This window comes from Peromyscus leucopus, chromosome 4 (assembly GCF_004664715.2).
Source record: "Peromyscus leucopus breed LL Stock chromosome 4, UCI_PerLeu_2.1, whole genome shotgun sequence".
NCBI lineage: Eukaryota > Metazoa > Chordata > Mammalia > Rodentia > Cricetidae > Peromyscus > Peromyscus leucopus.
In genome coordinates this window covers 106244834-106265051 of record NC_051066.1, presented here as the reverse complement: position 1 = coordinate 106265051, position 20218 = coordinate 106244834, and the positions used below count along the sequence as shown (strand labels likewise).

The following is a 20218-nucleotide window of genomic DNA, read 5'->3' as shown; positions in this document are numbered from 1 at the left end:
GACGGTAGATTATGACATAGAAGAAAGGAATTAACTATGCTGCAGGTTCTCATTACTTTGTTCTTTTTTTTGTTGTTGTTTTGTTTTGTTTTTTGCTTTGTTTGTTTGTTGTTTGCTTTGAACCAGGTGCCTGTGTGGCCCCGACTGGTTCCCAACTCCTGGAGTACCCACCTCTCTGTCTGCGTGCTAGGTTACAGGCGTATGTTACCATGCCCTTTTATATGGTGCTGGAGATGGAACCTGGGCTTCGGGTGTGCTACACAAGCACTCCACCAAACACTACATATTCCTAGCGCCATTCCTTGTTTTCTTAGCAAACTTCTGAGATGGGGAAGAGTAATAAGGTCAAGAATTCAGTTCTCAGCATGTTAAATTTACTGTATCTGCTCCACAGCAATTAAGCAAGTGTTTTTTTTTTAAAATAAAAGTCCAAAAGTTAGAAAAAAACAAAAAACAAAACAAGATTAGAGGAATAAATTAGAAACTCCTGGGCATATAGTGAGAGACCCCCACCCCAGTTCCCCCTAAGGCCTGGAGAGCTGAGGAAAGGGACATCTGGCATATAGGAAATAATTAAAAGTCATGGAGCTGAATGAGATTAATTCATTCAGCAAACATTTATTGAGTCCTTTATGCTAAGCAGCGATATAAGCAATAGACACTATACTCTAGTGGAGTTTAATTCTAACAGGATGATTAAATAACTTAAAATATATACAGTAATCATCTCTTATTCCAGTTCCAGTTACTTTTGGTCTATCGGTCTGAAAGTATTAAATGGAAAACTCTAGAAATAAGCAATTAATGTTCTAAGTCATGCACCATTCCGAGTAGCATGAGGAAATACTGTTTTTGCCTTAACCACAAATCATCCCTGTGTGTAGGTGTCCACACTGTATATACTACCCCCACTCAGCTGTCATAGGGATCATCAGATTGGCTGACCTGCGTTGTAGTGCTTGTGTTCAGGTAGTTCTTGTTCCTAAAGCACTGGACCTGTGATGCTGGCAATTCAAAGGTACCAAAATACGCTTTCTTTAAGCGAAAAGGTAAGTTTACCATAAGTATGTATATGTAGAAAAAATATAGCATATATAGGTTTGGTACTGTGACTTGGGGAGGTGGGTACTGGGAGTCTTGGAAGGTACACCTCTCCAGTAATGAGGGGACTACGGTTTAGCATGTCAGATAGCAATCAACATTAAAGAGAAAAAAACAAAACAAACAAAAGTGTAAACGTGAGGTGCCTGGGATGGTTGCTTTATTTATTTTTTTTATTATTATTTTTTAAATAAGAAGGATGGTCAGGGAAGCCCTCACTAGGACAGTGTTATTTCAGCCTTAATCATGAAGGTAAGGGCGTCAGCATGTACATCTTCCTGGGGGTGTAGCGCTCCTGCTGAGACGAAAGCAAATGCAAAGGTGCAGATGAAGATCATTCCATGCCTTAACGAGAGCCGGGCGGCGGTGGCTCACACCTTTAATCCCAGCACTCGGGAGGTAGAAGCTGGCCGATCTCTATGAGTTCGAGGCCAGCCTGGGCTACAGCGTGAGATCGAGGACTGGCTACACAGAGAAACCCTGAGAACTGGGGTAGGAGGGAGGTTCGGGGCAGCGGCGTGTGGAACGAGCCACTCCAGTGGAGACTAAGCTGGGAGGGTGTATGTCCAATGAGGATCCAAGCTTTCAAGGGCGTTCAGTTTGATGTTTGCCAGCTAGTACGATGGTGTACGCATCGGCACTAAGGACGCCATAGGTCGGAGGATCGGAAGCTCCGGACCAGCCTGGGCGACATAGTGAGACACTGTCTAAAATAAATCAAAGCGAGGCGGGGATCCCAATAAAACCAAAACGAAGAGAAAAAAAAAAAACAACAAACACCAAAAATCAAAACAAAAACAAAACCCCAAACAAACCGTCCGCGGATACCACGGCTCCACGCCCTCATTGGCTTCCAGAGACCGGAACTCGGAGGGCTGAGGCCGGACCGGAAGTAGCTTCACCAGCGGAGGCATTTTGCAGGCTGCATTTCCGTTAGCCGCGGCGGGAACCGAGCTGCTGGCTGGCGACTAGGCCTCTGTGGAAGCGAATCCGGCGGGGATCTGAGACATCTGAGCCGCCACCATGGTAAGAAGGCGCGGGCTGGCCGCGGGGCGCTCGGGGGGTGCGGAGCGGGCCGGTGGCTGACGGCGGCCGTGGGTCGGAGCCGCCGGTGGCGGAGAAGGTCGGGGCCGAAGCCGCTTAATCCGGGCGCCCAAGGCCTGGACTTGGCGGTGCGGCCGGGCCGGGCGGAGGGGGAGGCCGCGCCGGGGAACGGAGGCCGGCGAGCGTGCTCGGCGACGGGGCCACCCTGGTCTCCCGGCGCCACGGTGGTTGGGGTTCCGCGGCCGCGGTAGCTGTGAACTTGTGCGGGGTCAACAATGTGTGCCCGGGCTCCCGGAGCCGACGCCAGACGCCGGCCGACGGGGGTAGCGGAGGTCGCTGCCGGGAGCCGGAGTCGAGTGGCGGAGGGAGAGTGTTGGCAAGCAGAGCGCGACCCTGCTACGCGGGTTGTTTTTTTTATATGTGGGGGTCTGTCAGGCGCGGGACTGCACCCTGAAAGAAGTTCTGTCTTCTCGAAGTTGGGCCCCTGGCTCTGCGCCGGGCTGGTGTTCACTCCGGTCTTTGGGCTTTGGGCAGAAGTAACGGCAGGGGGAGGGGGCGGCGCGGCTCCCGAGGGATTGCTTGGCAGCGCCCCGCTCCCCCTGTAGGAGGGAGGGCTGGATGGAAATCTGGAGAGCTGCCCGAGCAAAGAAGTAGAAGGCGAGAAACGGCCAGGAACCTGCTTGCCGAAGTCCTTACACTTTGCTTTATCTTAACTGTAGTTAAGACATCGCTAAGAGATTTTTCACAGGCTTAAAAAACTTATGTTAGATTTTAGAGAGGTCAGCCAGGGAAAGTGGCCGGTGCTTGAAATCTCAGTTTGTAATTTCTATACTAAGCAGGCAGAGGATCTTGACTTTTTTTTTTCCCCCTGGAGGCCAGTTTTGGCTACAGAGAAAATGTAACAAATATGTCGAAGATTTCCCCAAAACAGTAGTTGCGTAGCTGAAGGAACCCGAGGTAGTAAAAACAGGTTATCTTTTTGAGGGTTGACTGAGGCAAGTCCTTAGTTAACCTTCAGCGTGGGTCATCTATTTTATTAGTGAAAAGGGATGACAGTGGGCCCAGTTTTGAGGATTAGATGAAATACACAATCCCTTTCAGGAGCCTGGCTATACAGGGAGTTCCCCCAAAATGTTAGCTGCTACTGGGCAAATGGACCCACGAATGCTGATCCTCTCCAACAGAGCTCTTTGAGATGATTGTTTAAGCAGAAAACACATAATCTGGGGTTTCAGGATTAGGGCTGGGTAATGCTAACGGGTGATCAGCAATTGCAGTTCCTGGTACAGAGAAGGCACTTGGGTAGTCAGAAGTAACACAACACCAGTTAGACTTGTGGGGAACTGATAGGTTTCTGAGAGAGGTTGCCACAGGTACCTCTGTTCACCCAGGGATGTGTATAGGCTCCTCCTTTGTTTTTGCAAAGCTACATTGGGAACCAGGAAAGAACCAGGATAATTGTTTCCCTTAATTAAAAATTAAGGCTAACAAGTTATATATTAGACTGTTAAGTATCCGAACGAATTAGCACTCTGGCCCAGAAAAGTTACCTAAGTTACCCTACTCCAGTTCTTGATTTGAGGACTCCATTCTTGCTTCAGAGCTGATTCACTTTCTGGTAATAAGCTTTTCCTTGAGTGGATTTTTAGTGCCAGTTGAATTCCAGTTCTTAGTTTAGATGCATTTAGATGTTTGTAGCACTGAGTCTACACAGTGGTGGATGGCTTAATGTCTAGTGTGCCTACTGTGGATGGATTTGTGGGCACTTCACAGTCCTGAGACAGATACATCATAGACAAAGTCAATCATAATCTGAGGAAGAGTGCCTTCCCTGCAACCCCCCCCCCCCCAGGATTTCTCTGTGTAGTTTTGTGCCTTTCCTGGAACTCTGTAGCTCAGGTTGGACTCAAACTCACAGAGATCGGCCTGCCTCTGCCTCCCAAATGCTGGGATTAAAGGTGTGCACCACCACTGCCCCGCTGAGTACCTTTTTTAAAGGGCAGGGATAATAGCAAATTAATGGGCAGGAGTCAAGGCTGAAAGCTGGGCGATAAGATTCTCAGAAAAAGGCCTTGTTTGGAAGATAGCTGAAAATTGTTGAGAAATTTAGACATAGAAAATTAGGTGGTGGTGGAGGGCCAGAGTGTGTGAGTCCAAAAGAGCTGAGCCTCACTGATCCCTGCTCCCTTCTTGCAGACTGTGGGTAAGAGCAGCAAGATGCTGCAGCACATTGACTACAGGATGAGATGCATCCTGCAAGATGGCCGGATCTTTATCGGGACCTTCAAAGCTTTTGACAAGCATATGAATTTGATCCTCTGTGACTGTGATGAATTCAGGAAGATCAAGTAAGGAGAGGGCTGTTGGGAGGGAAAAGGCACTAGGGATGGACCTGATGGGGAAGGGATGGGTGGACCAAGTGTGGGATGGCCATTCAGCTAGGTGTTCTTGTTTGCCCACCTGTCTTTTGAAGGGAGAAACTGAGATGGGATTGATGGCTGCTAAGGAATCTCTTCCTTAATCTAGAAAACCTTGCTCTCTAATTCTATCTAGCAAAGTGGAAGTTGGTGAGGAGGGCTGCTTGGCTTTAATTTCTCTGATTTTGCATGCCCCTGGGTACCGGGGTAAAGGGCTCTCATGTTCTCCCCACAGGTGTGTGAGGGGGGAGAGCTTGATTTTCTGGCCTCATTACCTATTTGTAGAGCTGTAGCCTACAGGGCTCTCGTATTGCAGCCTGGTCTGAAACTGCTTTAAGAAGCCTCTGACCCTCTTCAGGGTAAGTGCTCTGCTCCCCATGTGGGTTTGGGGCCAGTCATTTTTGTTGGCATTTTCTAAAAAAAAAATTGAAGATGCTTTCTCATTTGCTGCAATTCTGTAAGTTTATTAGCTAACTCCTTCCAGGACCATTAAACTATCCCAGTCCTGCTTTATATATTGGGGACATCACGAGGCTCAACAAGTGATGTGACTTTGTGGTCATATGCACACTCCTGATACGTGTTATGTACTGACTGAATTCCTGTAAATTCTTTTTGAGATCGTTCTCTTTTGTGGCCCAAGGTCAAGTATAGAATAAAAATGCAGAGATGCCTGGGTGCCTGGTACATGTTAGAGTGGGCCAGCAGATCAGTGGAATTTCCATTTTAAAAAGAAGCTGATTTTCTCATTTAAAAAATGATGGGAAATACTTTTTCAAATAAAATTTATGAGAAAAAACTTAAATACCTGCTTTTTTCATCATGAAAAGCTAATACAGGCTTATTTAACAAGACAGTATGAGCTAAAAAGGGGAAAAAAAAATCTAAGTTGTTTTTTTAAAAATCAGGATATTATTTCTTATTTTAAAAACTGTGGCTTTGACTCCCTGCTCCTATCTTGCAGATACTTTTCCTAGTTTACATTTTTCATTTCATTCATCTTTTCCAGTTGTTGCTGTTTGGGGTGGGATCTGGTTTGAGGTCACGCATGTGAAATTTCTATGTGACCCTTGTAAAAACTCAACTTCTTTGTATGTGAAATCTCTCCTACCTTGTCCTCTATCCCTTCTATTCTCATGTGAGGCGAAGGGTGGAACTGTAGGCCTTGAGGTTGAATTGTTCCTGGTATAACACTGCATGGATGTGTAGTGGGTGGTATTCACTTTTGTTTAGGAATTGTTTAGCCGGCCTTTTGTCTATGAAAACTTAAGCTGAAGGCAGGGAACAAGGTCGTATCAAAGAAAACCAGGAAAGGCATTTTCAGTTGGCTATGGAAGCGTCTACATCAGGGCGGGGCTTTTCTGCTGCTTGTCCTGTTTCCTGGTCTGTGCATCTTCTTGACTTGGTAGAAAACAGTCAGCCATCTCTCCATATGAGGTCACTTAGTCTGAGATGCTGTCCAAAGGACCTGTTTTAGAAAGTTTATATACTCTTTGTCAGGTGATGTAATATAAAGCGAACCTTTGTGATTCTTAGATAGGGAAACCTAAATGTTTTCTACCTTCTAATACTTTTTTGTCTAAAAATTCAATTTTAGGCCAAAGAACTCCAAACAAGCAGAAAGGGAAGAGAAGCGAGTTCTCGGTCTGGTGTTGCTTCGAGGGGAGAACCTGGTCTCCATGACAGTAGAAGGACCTCCTCCCAAAGATGTAAGTTCCTCCTGAATATCTGTAGAAGGGAGGCCCTCATGGGAGCCAGGCTCTGTTAAGTGCTCTGGCTGTGCACTCCTTTACAGACAGTGAATGAGTGGAGAGCTAGAATTTGGGACTTGAACCCTAATCAGCAGGGGAGCTACCTGAGGCCTTTCGTCACTTACTAAAAATTAACAGTTCCATAAATTATGTAACAACAGTGAATGAACAAAGAGGGAGGGTTCAGATGGAGGAAAGGGGAGGGAGAAACTCTTAATTGTATCTCAAAAAGAAGTAATTTAGAATAAATAGTAATTCCTGCTGGGTGTGGTGGTGCCGCACTTTTAATTCCAGCAGAGGCAAGTGGATCTATGAGTTCAGGATTAGCCAGGGCTACATGGTAAGACTCTGAAAACAAAAACAGCTCCAAATCATAAAATTATGGGTGCTTTGTTTGGTAGTTACAGAATAATAGTATTTATTGGTCATTGTGTACCAGGGATGGCAGTGTTTCATTTAATCATTGTAAGAAGATTTTAGTTTGCTTTTGAAAAATTATTCTCACCTTGTTGAGGGAATAAACTAAGTTTAGCAGTTCGTCTAAGATGTCACAGCTAGTAAATGGCAGACCTGACGTGTGATCCAGATGATCGTGGTTCTGCAAACCAGTGTGTGTTTATAAATAGAGCTGTCTAAAAAGAACCTAAGCAAATTTCTCTTCTCTCTTATTTTAAGACAGTGTAAATCGGGAGAGTATTCTTAGCCTGTGTTTATGTATATATGTGTGTTTTAGTTTTGCCTGATTTGGACCCAGGATGTCCTGTATGCTGGGCAAGCACTGCCACTGAGCTGCATCTTCAGCTCCCCCGTTTTTTAGCCACACACATGCTTCTTTGTAATGCATGAAAATTTGTTGTCTTTTGTTTGTAAACATCCTTCAGTTACCCTCTTGACTTACGTCTTGCTAATAGCCTCTCAAGTGAGCAGAGAGTAGTTTATCTCATTCCTTTCCTTATTTTGAACACTACAGCCTTCTTCATGTGTAAATATGTATTAGAGGGATTATTTGGCCACTGTCACTTAACAAGAGAAAATCAGAGAACCAGTGGATCTCATGTCTCTGTTGACAGGTCAAGTGCTATTTTATTTTCCTAGGCATTAATGTAGGTATTGAGTGACATGCTTCTCTAGACTTAAGTTCTAGTCTCTTTATAAGGGGTGATAGGTAGGTTCTTGGTCTTGCATGGAAGAATGGTGTTGATATGTATGTTAGTGTATATAGTTAGTACTGTTTCAATGCCTTAAATGCAAGAGGCTCCTAGGCAGTGCTATTCCAAGGTGTACTTAGAATTCTTTAGCCCACTGAGCATTTCAGCATGTTTTGTACCAGGCCCTTTCTTTTGGGCCACCAACCAGCTCCCAAATCATGGTGGAGACTTAATTAGTTTTGAATGCTCCATCTTAGCTCGTTTCTAGCTAGCTCTTCTAACTTAACCTGTTTATCTATGGGTTTTGTTTTTTGTTTTTCTCTGGAGGCAGGGTTTCTCTGCGTAGCTTTGCGCCTTGCCTTGAACTCACAGAGATTTGCCTGGCTCTGCCTCCCTAGTGCTGGGATTAAAGGCTGTGTGCCACCACCGCCTGGCTCTTTATGTTTTGCCTTGGGACTTTTTACCTTTTCTTAGTTTCTTGCTGTCTGTAAGTCTGGCTGATGGCTGCCTGGCTTCTGGCCCCAGACATGTCCCCCCTTTCTCCTTTTGCTCCTTGTTCTAATTTTTTGAGCCTAGATTTCTCCTATTTATTCTCTGCCTGCTAGCTCCGCCTATCCTTTCTCTGCCTAGCTATTGGCTGTTCAGGTCTTTATTAGACCAATCAGGTGTTTTAGGTAGGCAAGGTGAAACAGATGCAGCATTCTTTACATAATTAAACACACACCCTTACATCGTTAAACAAATGTAGCATAAACAAAAGTAACACACCTTTACACAGTTAAATATTCTATAGCATAAACAAATGTAACGTCTTTGCCTAGTTAAAATAATAATCTACAACAATCTTCTTTTTAGACTGGTATTGCCCGAGTGCCACTTGCTGGAGCTGCTGGGGGGCCAGGAATTGGCAGGGCTGCTGGCAGAGGAATCCCGGCTGGTGTCCCCATGCCCCAGGCTCCTGCAGGACTTGCTGGGCCAGTCCGAGGGGTTGGAGGCCCCTCACAGCAGGTGAGGCATTAGAGGAGGACTACCATTTTCTGGTAGCTAGGGGAGAATCCACAGCTTGATCAGGAGTCCAGAATGACCAGAATGATGAGTCGTGATTGTCAGGCTGTCAGTGTTTGTGTGAAGAGATGTACAAAGGTATTCCAACTGAACTTAGCAAAATGTTCCTGTGACATTGAATGTTCATTCTCATTCCATGTCACCAGTCTTAACTGAAAGTGCAAGTGCTTTTTTCCCCCAGTTGGATTGGCCAAGAGGCTGGAAATTGGGCATTTGGGCTTCCTGATGGTTGACTTTTCAGGGGAAGTCTGGCATGAGTGTTAGCTTTAGGAGGCTTCGGCTCGGTGCAGTTGAGGGGGAAGATGCACAGTTAGTGTTTGTTTAATTCTTCTTCGTTATTTTAGGTGATGACTCCACAAGGAAGAGGCACTGTTGCAGCTGCTGCAGCCGCAGCCACAGCCAGTATTGCAGGAGCCCCAACTCAGTACCCACCTGGTCGTGGGGGTCCTCCTCCACCCATGGGCCGAGGGGCGCCTCCTCCAGGTGAGTATCCTCAAAGGAGACCAGTACTAACTCATCACCAGATGCCTTAGCTGGATTCATGATGAAGTAGCTCTTGACTGAAACTGATGATGAGTTTGTGTGATTAAGCAGGATTACTCTGAGATCCAGCCTGGCTGACTGAGTTGGGAACTAGCTGGACAAGAGCCGTAGGAGCCCCACTCTGGCTCAGGGGCCCCTTTGCTTGTAGAAGCTGAGAGGATGGACTGGGCTGTCTGACTGGTACACAGCTTTGTATGTTCCAGCTTTTAAGAAGTCACTTGGGTTTTTCTCCTTCAGGAATGATGGGCCCACCTCCTGGCATGAGGCCTCCTATGGGACCCCCAATGGGGATTCCTCCTGGCCGAGGAACTCCAATGGGCATGCCCCCTCCTGGGATGCGACCTCCTCCTCCAGGGATGCGAGGTAAGTGCCTAGAATAGTGACTTTGGCTTCCTTCCCTAGAGTTTATTGGGCTGGGAATTGGAGATTGGCTTTAGACCTCAATTTAGGGAAGTGAGCTCTTGGATAGCTGTGTCCAGAAAGTATCGAGGAGGGAGTTAACATTAACAGGTTGGTCTCCCCTCCCTAGTGGAACAGGTGTGTTCAGTGACTAGTCCTGCAGCCCTGGCTGCAAGATGAGAGTCCCAGAGATCACAGTGGAGACTGTCCCATGCCCTTGACTAATTAAGAGAGTTCAGTTCCTCTCTTGCTGGGTGTGGTGGTTCATGCCTTTAATCCCAGCATTCCAGAGGCAGGTGGATCTCTGAGTTTGAGGACAGGCAGGACTACATAGTGTCTTTGTCAAAACAAACAGCCCAGAGAGCATTCTGACTACCAGCCCTGTGTTTTTTCTATGAAGTCATAGTAGGTCTTAACATAAATAATACTCAGATTTTATCACCATTTTATTTCTCTTTGATTTTGCATTTGTGGTTTTTTGGACATAGCCCAGTCAGCCCACCCCTGTAGTCACTTGATAGCTAGCTACCTGCAGAGTGGGCAGCTGGGGGCTTGAGTTCCAGATCGGGTTCTGACTAAACTTTCTCTTGCCTCAGGTCTGCTTTGATCCTCGCACAGCGTTGTGGCAGTAGCTCCACCGAGGTGTGGGCCCTGTTCCCCAGGGCCGAGTTACCATAGACCTGTTTGTTTGTTATGCTGTTCACGGAGTCTCCCTGGATCGTCTGGTTTCCCTTTCAGGGCCCCCTCCCTGGGGAATGTGCCCTCCAAGGCCCTAGACTCATCTTGGTCCTCCTCAGCTCCTTGCCTGTTTCCCAGAAGGCTGTATATAGTCCTCTTTTTTTTCCTGTGGCCTATGAAGCTGGTTTATAATAAACTCTTAAGAGACTGTTATACACACACTTGATATATCCGTTCTTTGTCTTTAGAAAAGCCTTTGATGAGTGCCTTATAAAGGGTTTCCTTGGAAAAACTAACCCTACTCTTAGCTGCTTCCCTATATTTTACCATTGTTTGAACTAAGAAAATTGCAAACTGAACTACAATGAGGCTTTTTGTCCATCAAATTTAAAGACCAGTTTGAGGAAATAAGCATTCATATGCTGTTAAGTGTTATATCCCTTAGATAGGCAGATCTTTATGAAGCAAGCAGACACTAAAGGTGAGAACCCTGTGGGATGGGGTACTGTTAGAACTTTATCTCAGGGCCACACAACACACATGCACATACTGCAACCTGACTTTTAAGTGGGATTGCATGATTTCTTTGTTTGGATGATGAGATATATGTAGCACAGCAAGACTAGTGACCAATGGAAGTGTTGGTTTTCTTGGCGTGTGGTGGTAACTCCAGGAAATCACATAGAGGTAGAGTCAGGGTTATCTCAACACATGACATTGGATTAAATTCATTATCCTTTCATGAGCAAACTGGGAACAGAAGGAGATTCTAAACATAAAAGTCCCTCAGCTAGGGCCCAGGGGAGGGTAGCTTAGTGATGGAATATTTGCCTGGTATTGGCAAAGCTGGATTAGGTCTCTAGCACTGCCAGAGGTGAGGGGAGGGCCTGTACAGCCAACAATGTAACAAGGTCCTGCTTTACTGATTCCTTCCACTTGGTGCAAGAAGCTGAAGCGATGGCAGTTGAGAAGAAAATGTAGTTATTGTAGTAAATTATCTGCAATGACAGGAACATGTGTCCAGGAAGTTACAAATAATTCACAAGGCCAGAAAGTAGTGAATAAATTCAGTAAAGTTGTAGCGTAGAAGTCGACACAACTTTATACCAGTGTCAGTCTGAAAAGGAAATTAAGAATTTTGCTTGGGATATAGTGTCTTAGAGTTCTCTAGAACAGAATATATATGGATTTATTATAACGGCTTACAGACTGTGGTCCAACTAGTCCAGTAATGGCTGTTTACTATTGGAAAGTCCACGAATCCAGAAGTAAAGTTCACAAGGCTAGATGTCTCAGGTCTTCAGTATTCACCAGGGTCGTGAAGAAGTAGGCTGTAATGCCAGTGAAGGAATGGACTTGCCAGCAAGAGCAAACAGACAAAGAGTGACTTCCTTCTTCCATATCCTTAATATAGACTGCCAGCAGAAGGTGTGTTCCAGATTGTTTGGATCTTTCTGCCTCAAAAGATCCGGATTAAAAGTGGGTCATCCCACTTTAAATGATTTAATTAAGAAAAAAAAATCCCTCATAGGTGCCCAGTTGCTTTGGTTTTCGTTGATTCCAGATGTAGTCAGGTTGACAACCAATAGCCATCACAGATAGCAAATAGAATAGGAATCAAAGGTCTAAGGTACAACTCTGAAAATGAAATATTCTAAAAGGAAATGAGGAAAGGCATTCATGGGTTGAAACATGATACTAAGCTAGTTGTACCACCTACATGAATTCAGTACTCTAAAAATTCTAGTGTTTTAGTTAGAAGAAACATGCTAATTTTGTGTGCTGTCCTGAGTAGCAAAAATCTTGAAAGTAAGATGTTCACACTATAGTTATCTGTCAAAGCTGTAATGAGAGTTCATAAGTGGCATCTAGACAGAAGCCTGTGAGTAGAGAATGGAATTGAGAAGCCCTTGACAAGGGAGTAAGGTTGAGTCACTAAAGTATATAAAACAATGTTGAGACAGGAATAACCAGACTCCTCACTCCTAAAAGTTACTCAGCAATCTAGAAAAGTTAGAGCTATAGACTAATTAGAAGGGAATACAAATCACTCATTATTTATGGTGGTGGGTTTTTAGATTTGATACTGAACGTCAGAATTGTGAAGCTTAATGCATCAAAGGATGTTAGCATGTGAAGCAGTTTAAAGGGGTACTAGGATGACGAAAGAAAATGGAGTCCTAGTGTTCGATGCTCAACTTTTGTCTACATGTCATTTGCTTTTGTTTATCTAAGTGTATCTCACATCCCCCCCCCCCTGTTTTAAAGATATATTTTTATGAGTATTTTGGCTGCGTATACCTAAGTGCACTCTACCTGCTTATGGCCATCTTCAGGCCAGAAGCAGCTCCAAATCCCGTTCTAAGAATCTAAGGACCTTGGCCATACTGGGCAATTATTCTACTGCTGAAGCTGTATCTTCTTTATTTTGAGACAATGTGTAAGTTGCCCACTTTGGCTTTGAACTTACTGAGATCCAGACAGGCCTTAAATTTAGTCCCCCTGACCACTTCCTGAGTAGCTGGGATTACAGATTTGTGCTGTCAAAAATACCCTCAAATCTTCGAGACAGGGTTTCTCTGTGTAGTTTTGGTGCCTGTCCTGGATCTCACTCTGTAGACCAGGCTGGCCTTGAACTCACAGAGATCCGCCTGCCTCTGCCTCCCAAGTGCTGGGATCAAAGGTGTGCGCCACCACCGCCGCTTCTCAAATCTTGAAAAACATGGAGAGTGAATGCATCACTAGTGATCCTTCTCTGTGATTGGACAGTTAATTTTTTTTCACAAACAATATGATGGCTGTATTTTGCATAAATATTCTATATTTAGCTAATTAAATGAAATTTCTGAGTTAAAGGGTGTAAACATTTTAATTCTCAAGAAAGCTGATTAAAGTTAATTATTTTGAAAATTTGAGTCTATTTGCCCTGTTACCAATTAGTCACACTTGACAATTTGCTAGGTGCTCCTTAGAATTGGTGATTATCAAGAGAAAACGGTCTATTCTGACAGTTGAAAGATGGTAGGCCATTTATATATGTATAGTTGTTATTTCACGGTGTAAAATTAACTTCATCTATCACGGTGTTGAGGAAAGAGGACTGGGGATGATCACCATGCTGACGGCATCTTCACAATGATGGTGGGTGGGTAGACTCATCTGCTCCTCCTCCCACTTTGGGAATTCATAGCCCTAATTTTTTAATGACCACAAATAAGACAATAATGAATTAAATTGTGTGGAAATATTTTTCTTTTCTTTGGATTTTTCAAATTTTTAGGAGTAATATTTATGGTTGAAAGGCAGAAGTTAGAAGGCACCTGCTGAATCCATGTGCACATATCACTAATTGCTGTGTCTAAGAAACTGGCCAATAGAATTGTTTGTGGGAAGAACCTGCTTGAGAGGAACAGGAGTGAAAGGGAAAATCCACACTGAGTCGCAGGTGGAGCCCTATGCGTACACTCTCCTAGTGTTGAAAATCAGATGTGTTTAGAATGAAGAACTTGCCCAGGCCCAGATCCACCAGGAGGCAGCATCGCTCTGCGGGAAGGACTGGGACAGCGTGTGCGGGCTCTCGTCCCTGTGGACTCGGGTTTGTGTCTTCTCTCTCTCTGTTCCTCCTTTCATCTTTTCCCTCCCTTCTCCTCCTTTACAGCATCCCCCCCACCCCCATCAGAGCTGTAGCTGTGGACTTAGCTACAGAGTTTGGTTTTCTTGTGCATGTTGTATCTTTGTCTCTTTTGTTTAGTAAACCAGTGTTTAGCTAGCTGGGTGTCAAAGGAAAAACACACCCATTGCCACAATTCCTTGTTAAAGGACTGTGAACATTGCTGTGTGCTGCACTTAAGTTTGATCAGAGTGATTAACTGACAAGCTAAGAGTCAGTCTTAGGTGGGGATTTTTTTAGTAAAGTTGAACATAACACATCCTATGATTTAGTATTTCAGTAATAAAACATACACTCAGTAGAAATGCTGCCATAGTCACAAAAAGACATGTATAAGAATATATACAGCCGGGCGGTGGTGGCGCACGCCTTTAATCCCAGCACTTGGGAGGCAGAGGCAGGCGGATCTCTGTGAGTTCGAGGCCAGCCTGGTCTCCAAAGCGAGTTCCAGGAAAGGCGCAAAGCTACACAGAGAAACCCTGTCTCGAAAAACCAAAAAAAAAAAAAAAAAAAAAAGAATATATACAAAGTGTACTCACAAATTGGACACTACCTAAATACACATCAGTGTTAAATTGGACAACTTGTGTATTTGTACAGTAGAGCATCTCACGCCGAAGGAGATGCACAGTGGGTCTGCAGCTACACATGGCGGTTTGAATCATCTACAGAAGTTGTAAGTAACATGTCAAAGTCCAAACTCAAAACATTCGAACAGTGTAATTCCGTTCGCAAAGAACTGACTTCTATAATTGAGGAGGCTTGACCGTGGTGGACCACACAGCACAGGTAGGGTGCTGGGGATGTGCTTTATTTTTTATCCGAGACCTGGTTCACCTGGGAGAGAGAGAGGAGAGAGGGAGAGAAAGAGGGAGAGAGGGAGGTGTGTGGTATATGGGCGTGTTAGTCTGTGACAGAATTCAGTGAGCTGTACCTGTTGTGGTTGGTTGGTTTGCTATTAAACTCATGATCTTCCTGCTTCGGTCTCTTGAGGGCTGCACATTCTTGACGTGAATAAATTTCCGTGTGTACATAAGCCCCATAAGGATACAAGAGCAGAACAGCCAAGAGCTCTTGGGGGCAATCTAAAGAGGCATGTGAACTGTGGTTCTGTCCAGATGACACTGGCTGGTATTTGTTCTCTCTTGATAAATGCTCCTAATAAAAAATAATTCATTTATCCACCCATATTTATTGGGCACCTACTGTGTGGGCTAGACACCATTCTTTTCTAGTTGGCTCTGCTGGGCATACAGAGTGAATGAAAAAGAATTCCCTGTACCCGAGGAGCTTCCATTTTAGAAGGGGAAGGTAGGAAATGAACGGAGATGTAAATGATGATGCTGAGTGTTGATAGTTGCTGGTGGAGGAAATGGATTGTCTGGAATATGGTTCTGCTTCCATAGTGATTGGAAAAGGCCCTCTTCATAAAGAACAAGTTGAACAGAAGCCCATAGGAAGCAAGGGGACAGGCCATGCGGGTCTGAGGGGAGCTGAGAGAGCCTTCCATGTAGTGTTAGTGCAGAAGTGCTGGCCTTGCTACGGAAGGTTTCCTGTCAGCTCCAGATCCACTCACCGCTGTTTTGTGGTCAGGGGCAGATGTTCAGTTTTGTCAGTAGAGGGCGCTGGAGAGACATTGTGAAGCAAGGCTTTCTCTCGCAGCCTGGGTGTTTTCTCTGGCACCAAGATTCGGCAGGAAAAATGGCTTTTGTAATGCACGGTGGGCGCTGGCACTTAGCAGCTTCCTCTGGCATCTTGGGTGTGGGTGTCACAGAGCCTGTGGGCAGTTCCTCAGCAGTGCTTTCCCTTGGCAGAGTTCTGGTAAGAAGATGCCACAGTAGCTTCTCCATTGAGCCACAGCCTCTCTCCAGCAAGGCCTGGCTCTCAGGCTTGTTAGGAGGATGGGGGAATATGCCCTTCCTTGGACACTGTCTCAGCCATAGGAAGTGATAGCTGCTCTAGAAATCTATACTTCTGCTCTTTGACGCTCCCTGGTTCTTACTAACAAATCACCACAGAGCTTCTGCCTTCAGAGGAGACCTGACTGATGTAGACGCCCAGTTCCACTGGGGTAAAATGATAGTCGAAGCTGAATTCAGAGGAGCCGGGGAACCCCGAAGGACACTTGCTTTCACTCTGAGTGGGATGGGATTCCTATAGAGGCAGAGTTTCCTGGAGGAGGGATGGGGGAGGCGGAGGGTCACAATTAGACAGACTAGGGAGGCCACTGCAGAATTCCCGCAGGGTGACAGCATGGGTCAGGGTGGAATTGGTGATGATGGGAAGCATATTCTGAGTCTTTGAAGGGAAAATGGACAGCATTTACCGTTGGATTTAGTGAAGTGAAGGAGAAAAATAGGGGCAGCTGAAGAATGGAGTTTCCATTTGAATTCAGAAGGGACAAGAATCTGAGATTAAGTTTCTGATTTTATACACACACACACACACACACACACACACACACACACACACACACACATAGATGGGTCTACAACTTAAAATGGGTTGACCTAGGAGTGTTGAATTTTTACTGTTGTATAAAAGTCATGTGTTTGTTTATAAATGATGCTTCAAATCTGGAATTTTGACCTGTTCCTATCTAGTGGTAAGCCGTGTGATCCTGTCTGGAGTGTTGACAGCAGCCGTGTGCTGCAGTCTCCATCAGCTGCAGAAGCACTAGGGCCAATAGCCGTACATGGCGGCGTACTGTGCTGCCTGCCTGTGCTTTGTGGGTTAGATTATTAAATATAGCTTTAACTCATGAAAAGAATTGAAGGATGTTGGAGCTTACTAATGACTAGTTCTAACAGATTTAAAAATGAGTGTGCATGGGTCAAGAGCATCACCTCCTGATACTTTTGCAGTGTGTTTCTTGGGTTGTACCTGCAATGCAGGTTGAGGAGCATTGGCTGACATTCGACATACCAGATCGGGAGCATTCACTCAAGGAAACCCGCTTGACTGGTAACGACAATGAAAACTGAGGGCAGTTTAGGCTGGAGCTGCAGTTGCCTGTGCAGACTGAGCATGGGCCGTGAGGAGTGCAGGGCACAGTACACTTCATGTTCAGAGTTGTTAAGATGCAACTAGAGAAGCCGACGTCCCAGCTAGCCTAAGGTTTCTGTACTAGCTGGGACAACCAGAGAGACCAGTCAGCGATCTCAAAGAGCTGGAAGAGGAAAGCCAAAGAAATGCTTGTTTGCATTGGGGATAAGTGGGGCCTCATCCAGCTCTACCACTGGGTACATTCTTAGCTCAGAGATCTTGATAAGGTCAGAGACTACGAGCAACCTTTCATGGCTTGGTATACCAGTTGGCTACTCTTCCTTCACTATGTGGGGTCTTGAAAGCATGAAAGAAAGAGTCTGCTTGTAAACTGCCTGAACTTTCAATGTGTTCTTGAAACTTAGCAAAGGATATATTTACTGGTTTTGTTCAATTATATGCTTACCTATATAAGTTATCACCTTGGGCACTTTTGTCAAAGCAACAGAAAGATGATTGGCAGCAATCAATACACAAATCTTTGACTGGCCCGAGATTATAGATTTAGCGGGCAAAAACCAGTTATGAATGTGTTGGCCTGTCAAAACTATAGTACCCAATAACAGCAATATACATATTTTTCTAAAGGACACATGGGACATTCTTGAGGATAGATCATTCTAGGCAGTAAAATAAATCCCAATTACTTTTAAAAATTAGACCTGTTGTTTTGAAATGACTATATATTCACATGCAACTGAAAAAAAAAAACAATACAGAGAGGTCCCCTGTTTCCTCACGAATGTTGGCTCAGTACTAACATCTTGAAAAGCTGTAGGGCAATATTATAGCTACAATGCTATCCTTGATGTGGTGGTGGCAGAACGGTCCACCCCAGGAGGCTCCTTGTGTTGTGCATTCCTTATTCCCATTCTCACCCCTCCCATCATACCCTAGACTTTGGGCAACTAGAAATCTGTTCTCCATTCCTGTCATTTTCTCATTTTAAGACTGTTTTAAGTGGAATCATAAAGGATGTGGCATTTTAGAATTTTTTTTAGGCAGGATCTCAAGTACCCAAGGTGGCCTTGAACTTACTATGTAGCCATGCATGATCTTTCATTTCTCATTTTCCAAATGCTAGGATTACCAAACCCAGTTTATGCAGGGCTAGAGAGTAGAACCCAGGATTGTGCATGCTAGGTGTATTGACGTGTATACAGCCTGTCCTCACGATGGCTCAGTACTAACATTGAAAAGCTGAGGGCAATATTAAGCACAATGCTATCCTTGATGTGGTGGTGGCAGAACGGTCCACCCAGGAGTTCCTTGTGTTGTGCATTCCTTATTCCCATTCTCACCCCTCCCATCATACCCTAGACTTTGGGCAACTAGAAATCTGTTCTCCATTCCTGTCATTTTCTCATTTTAAGACTGTTTTAAGTGGAATCATAAAGGATGTGGCATTTTAGAATTTTTTTTAGGCAGGATCTCAAGTACCCAAGGTGGCCTTGAACTTACTATGTAGCCATGCATGATCTTTCATTTCTCATTTTCCAAATGCTAGGATTACCACACCCAGTTTATGCAGGGCTAGAGAGTAAACCCAGGGATTTGTGCATGCTAGGTAAGTACTCTACCAACTGGGTGATGTCCCCAGCCCCAAGGTTGGCTTTTAAAACAAAAATTGACATAATGCTATGACATTCTTCCAGGTGTTATTGATGTCAATGGTTCTTTCCTTTTCAAGGCTGAGTAATATTCCACAGCATGGATATATTACAAGATGTTTAAACACTTACCAGTTGAAAGACAGACATGTTCCAGTTTGAGGTTATGATGAACAAAGCTGCTGCAAACATCCACATACGATTTTTGTGTGAACACCATTTCTCTGGGTTAAATAAACAGAATTACAATAGATGAACTGTATGTGTGAAGTTGGAACTTTTTCTAAGGCCTTGCTGGGCTTGCAAATTAATTCCCCCCCAATGACTCAGCTTTATAAGGTGCTCACCAGAAAACAAAGACCCAGAGAATCTGAATCTTTCCTCTGCAACTCAGATCTTTTGTTGAGCTCCTGGAACAAAGTTCTCATTATGTTTAATATGTTTCAACTCCAGAAGTTCTTTCAGTTCTTATCTAGAATATCTACTCCTTAAGCTATTGTTTTTAATCATCTTTTAGCTTTTTATATATTTCCTCTGTGTGTATATGGTATATGCATGCATGTGGGTGTGTGGAGTCAAAGGTTGACTTGGCTGTCATCCTCAATCCTTCTCCACCTTGTTTTTGAGACAGGGTCTTTCACTGAGCCTGGGGCTCACCAATTTGTCTAGACTGGCTGGCCATGAGCTCCAGGGAGCTGCTGCCCTAGACTTCGAGTGCTTCCCGGTTCTCATGCTTACACAGTGCCATGCTGACTGCGCTATCCTTTTGACTTCTTGTAGGTATTTGAGCACATTTATAACAGCTGGCTTTGTCTCGATGTCTGGGCTTCCTCAGGACAGTTTTTTTCAGAGTTTTTTTTTTTTTTTGCCATTTTTCTTTTTTTTTTTTTCTTTTTTTAAGATTTATATATTTATTATGTATACAGAAGAGGGCACCAGATCTCATTACAGATGGTTGTGAGCCACCATGTGGTTGCTGGGAATTGAACTCAGGACCTCTGGAAGAGCAGTCGGTGCTCTTAACCTCTGAGCCATCTCTCCAACCCCCTTTTCAGAAGTTTTGTTTTGGACATGTGCCAGATTTTGTTCCTTCTTGCACGTAACCTCACCTCTGCCCAGAATTGTAGCTAATATATCTTGGTGAATCTGGAAGCAAGCTCCCTGTCTCCCCAGTGTGTGCTGCTGTGGGTTTTTGTTGTTTGTTAGTGACTTTCTTGACCTAATTCTGTAGAGCTGTGTGTAGAGACTGGAACCCTGGTGTATCAGCTGGTAAGTGTCTTGAATGGGAAACTCCCTGGCTTCCCCAGGCTCTCTCTGGGCGGCATGGCGGATGGCAGCACACCTTCGTTCTTGGGCAGGAAGTTTGCCCCTCTCCATTGTCCCCTACCTCCTGCTTGCACACACCTGCAAAGCCAGCTAGGGGTGGGGTGATTGCTTAGGACCTCCCCGTCTTTCCTGGGCACTGCCCAGTCCTGGGCTTGTGTGGAGTGCTGGGCAGCCTCCCCAGATCCCAGGCCTGTGTTGGAGCACATCAGAGTCCCCTATGGTCAGCTACTTTCCATCTTTTCTCTTTCAAGATCTTTGGTCTGATCTCTGTTGACTCCAACTTTGGGTAGCTGTTGTGCTTTTGAATTTTACTGCCCCAGGACTACAGTACAAAGCGGAAGAGCAGTGATGATAATGCACATTTTTTCCTTGCTTTCAACCGTCCTGGCACCCAAGAGTGTAAACAGAAGTGCATTGCAGT

At 44.7% G+C, this 20218-nt stretch overlaps 1 protein-coding gene across 1 annotated transcript; it reads left to right on the top strand.

Moving 5' to 3' along the window:
• The first annotated feature begins 1986 nt into the window (after positions 1 to 1986).
• Snrpb (small nuclear ribonucleoprotein polypeptides B and B1) lies at positions 1987 to 10367 on the top strand. Its single transcript, XM_028878551.2, has 7 exons — positions 1987 to 2127; positions 4342 to 4493; positions 6160 to 6271; positions 8317 to 8469; positions 8871 to 9009; positions 9307 to 9432; positions 10065 to 10367. Exons 1-7 carry the CDS (start codon positions 2125 to 2127, stop codon positions 10073 to 10075), a joined length of 696 nt encoding a protein of 231 aa, XP_028734384.1. The 5' UTR covers positions 1987 to 2124; the 3' UTR covers positions 10076 to 10367.
• Positions 10368 to 20218: the final 9851 nt, after the last annotated feature.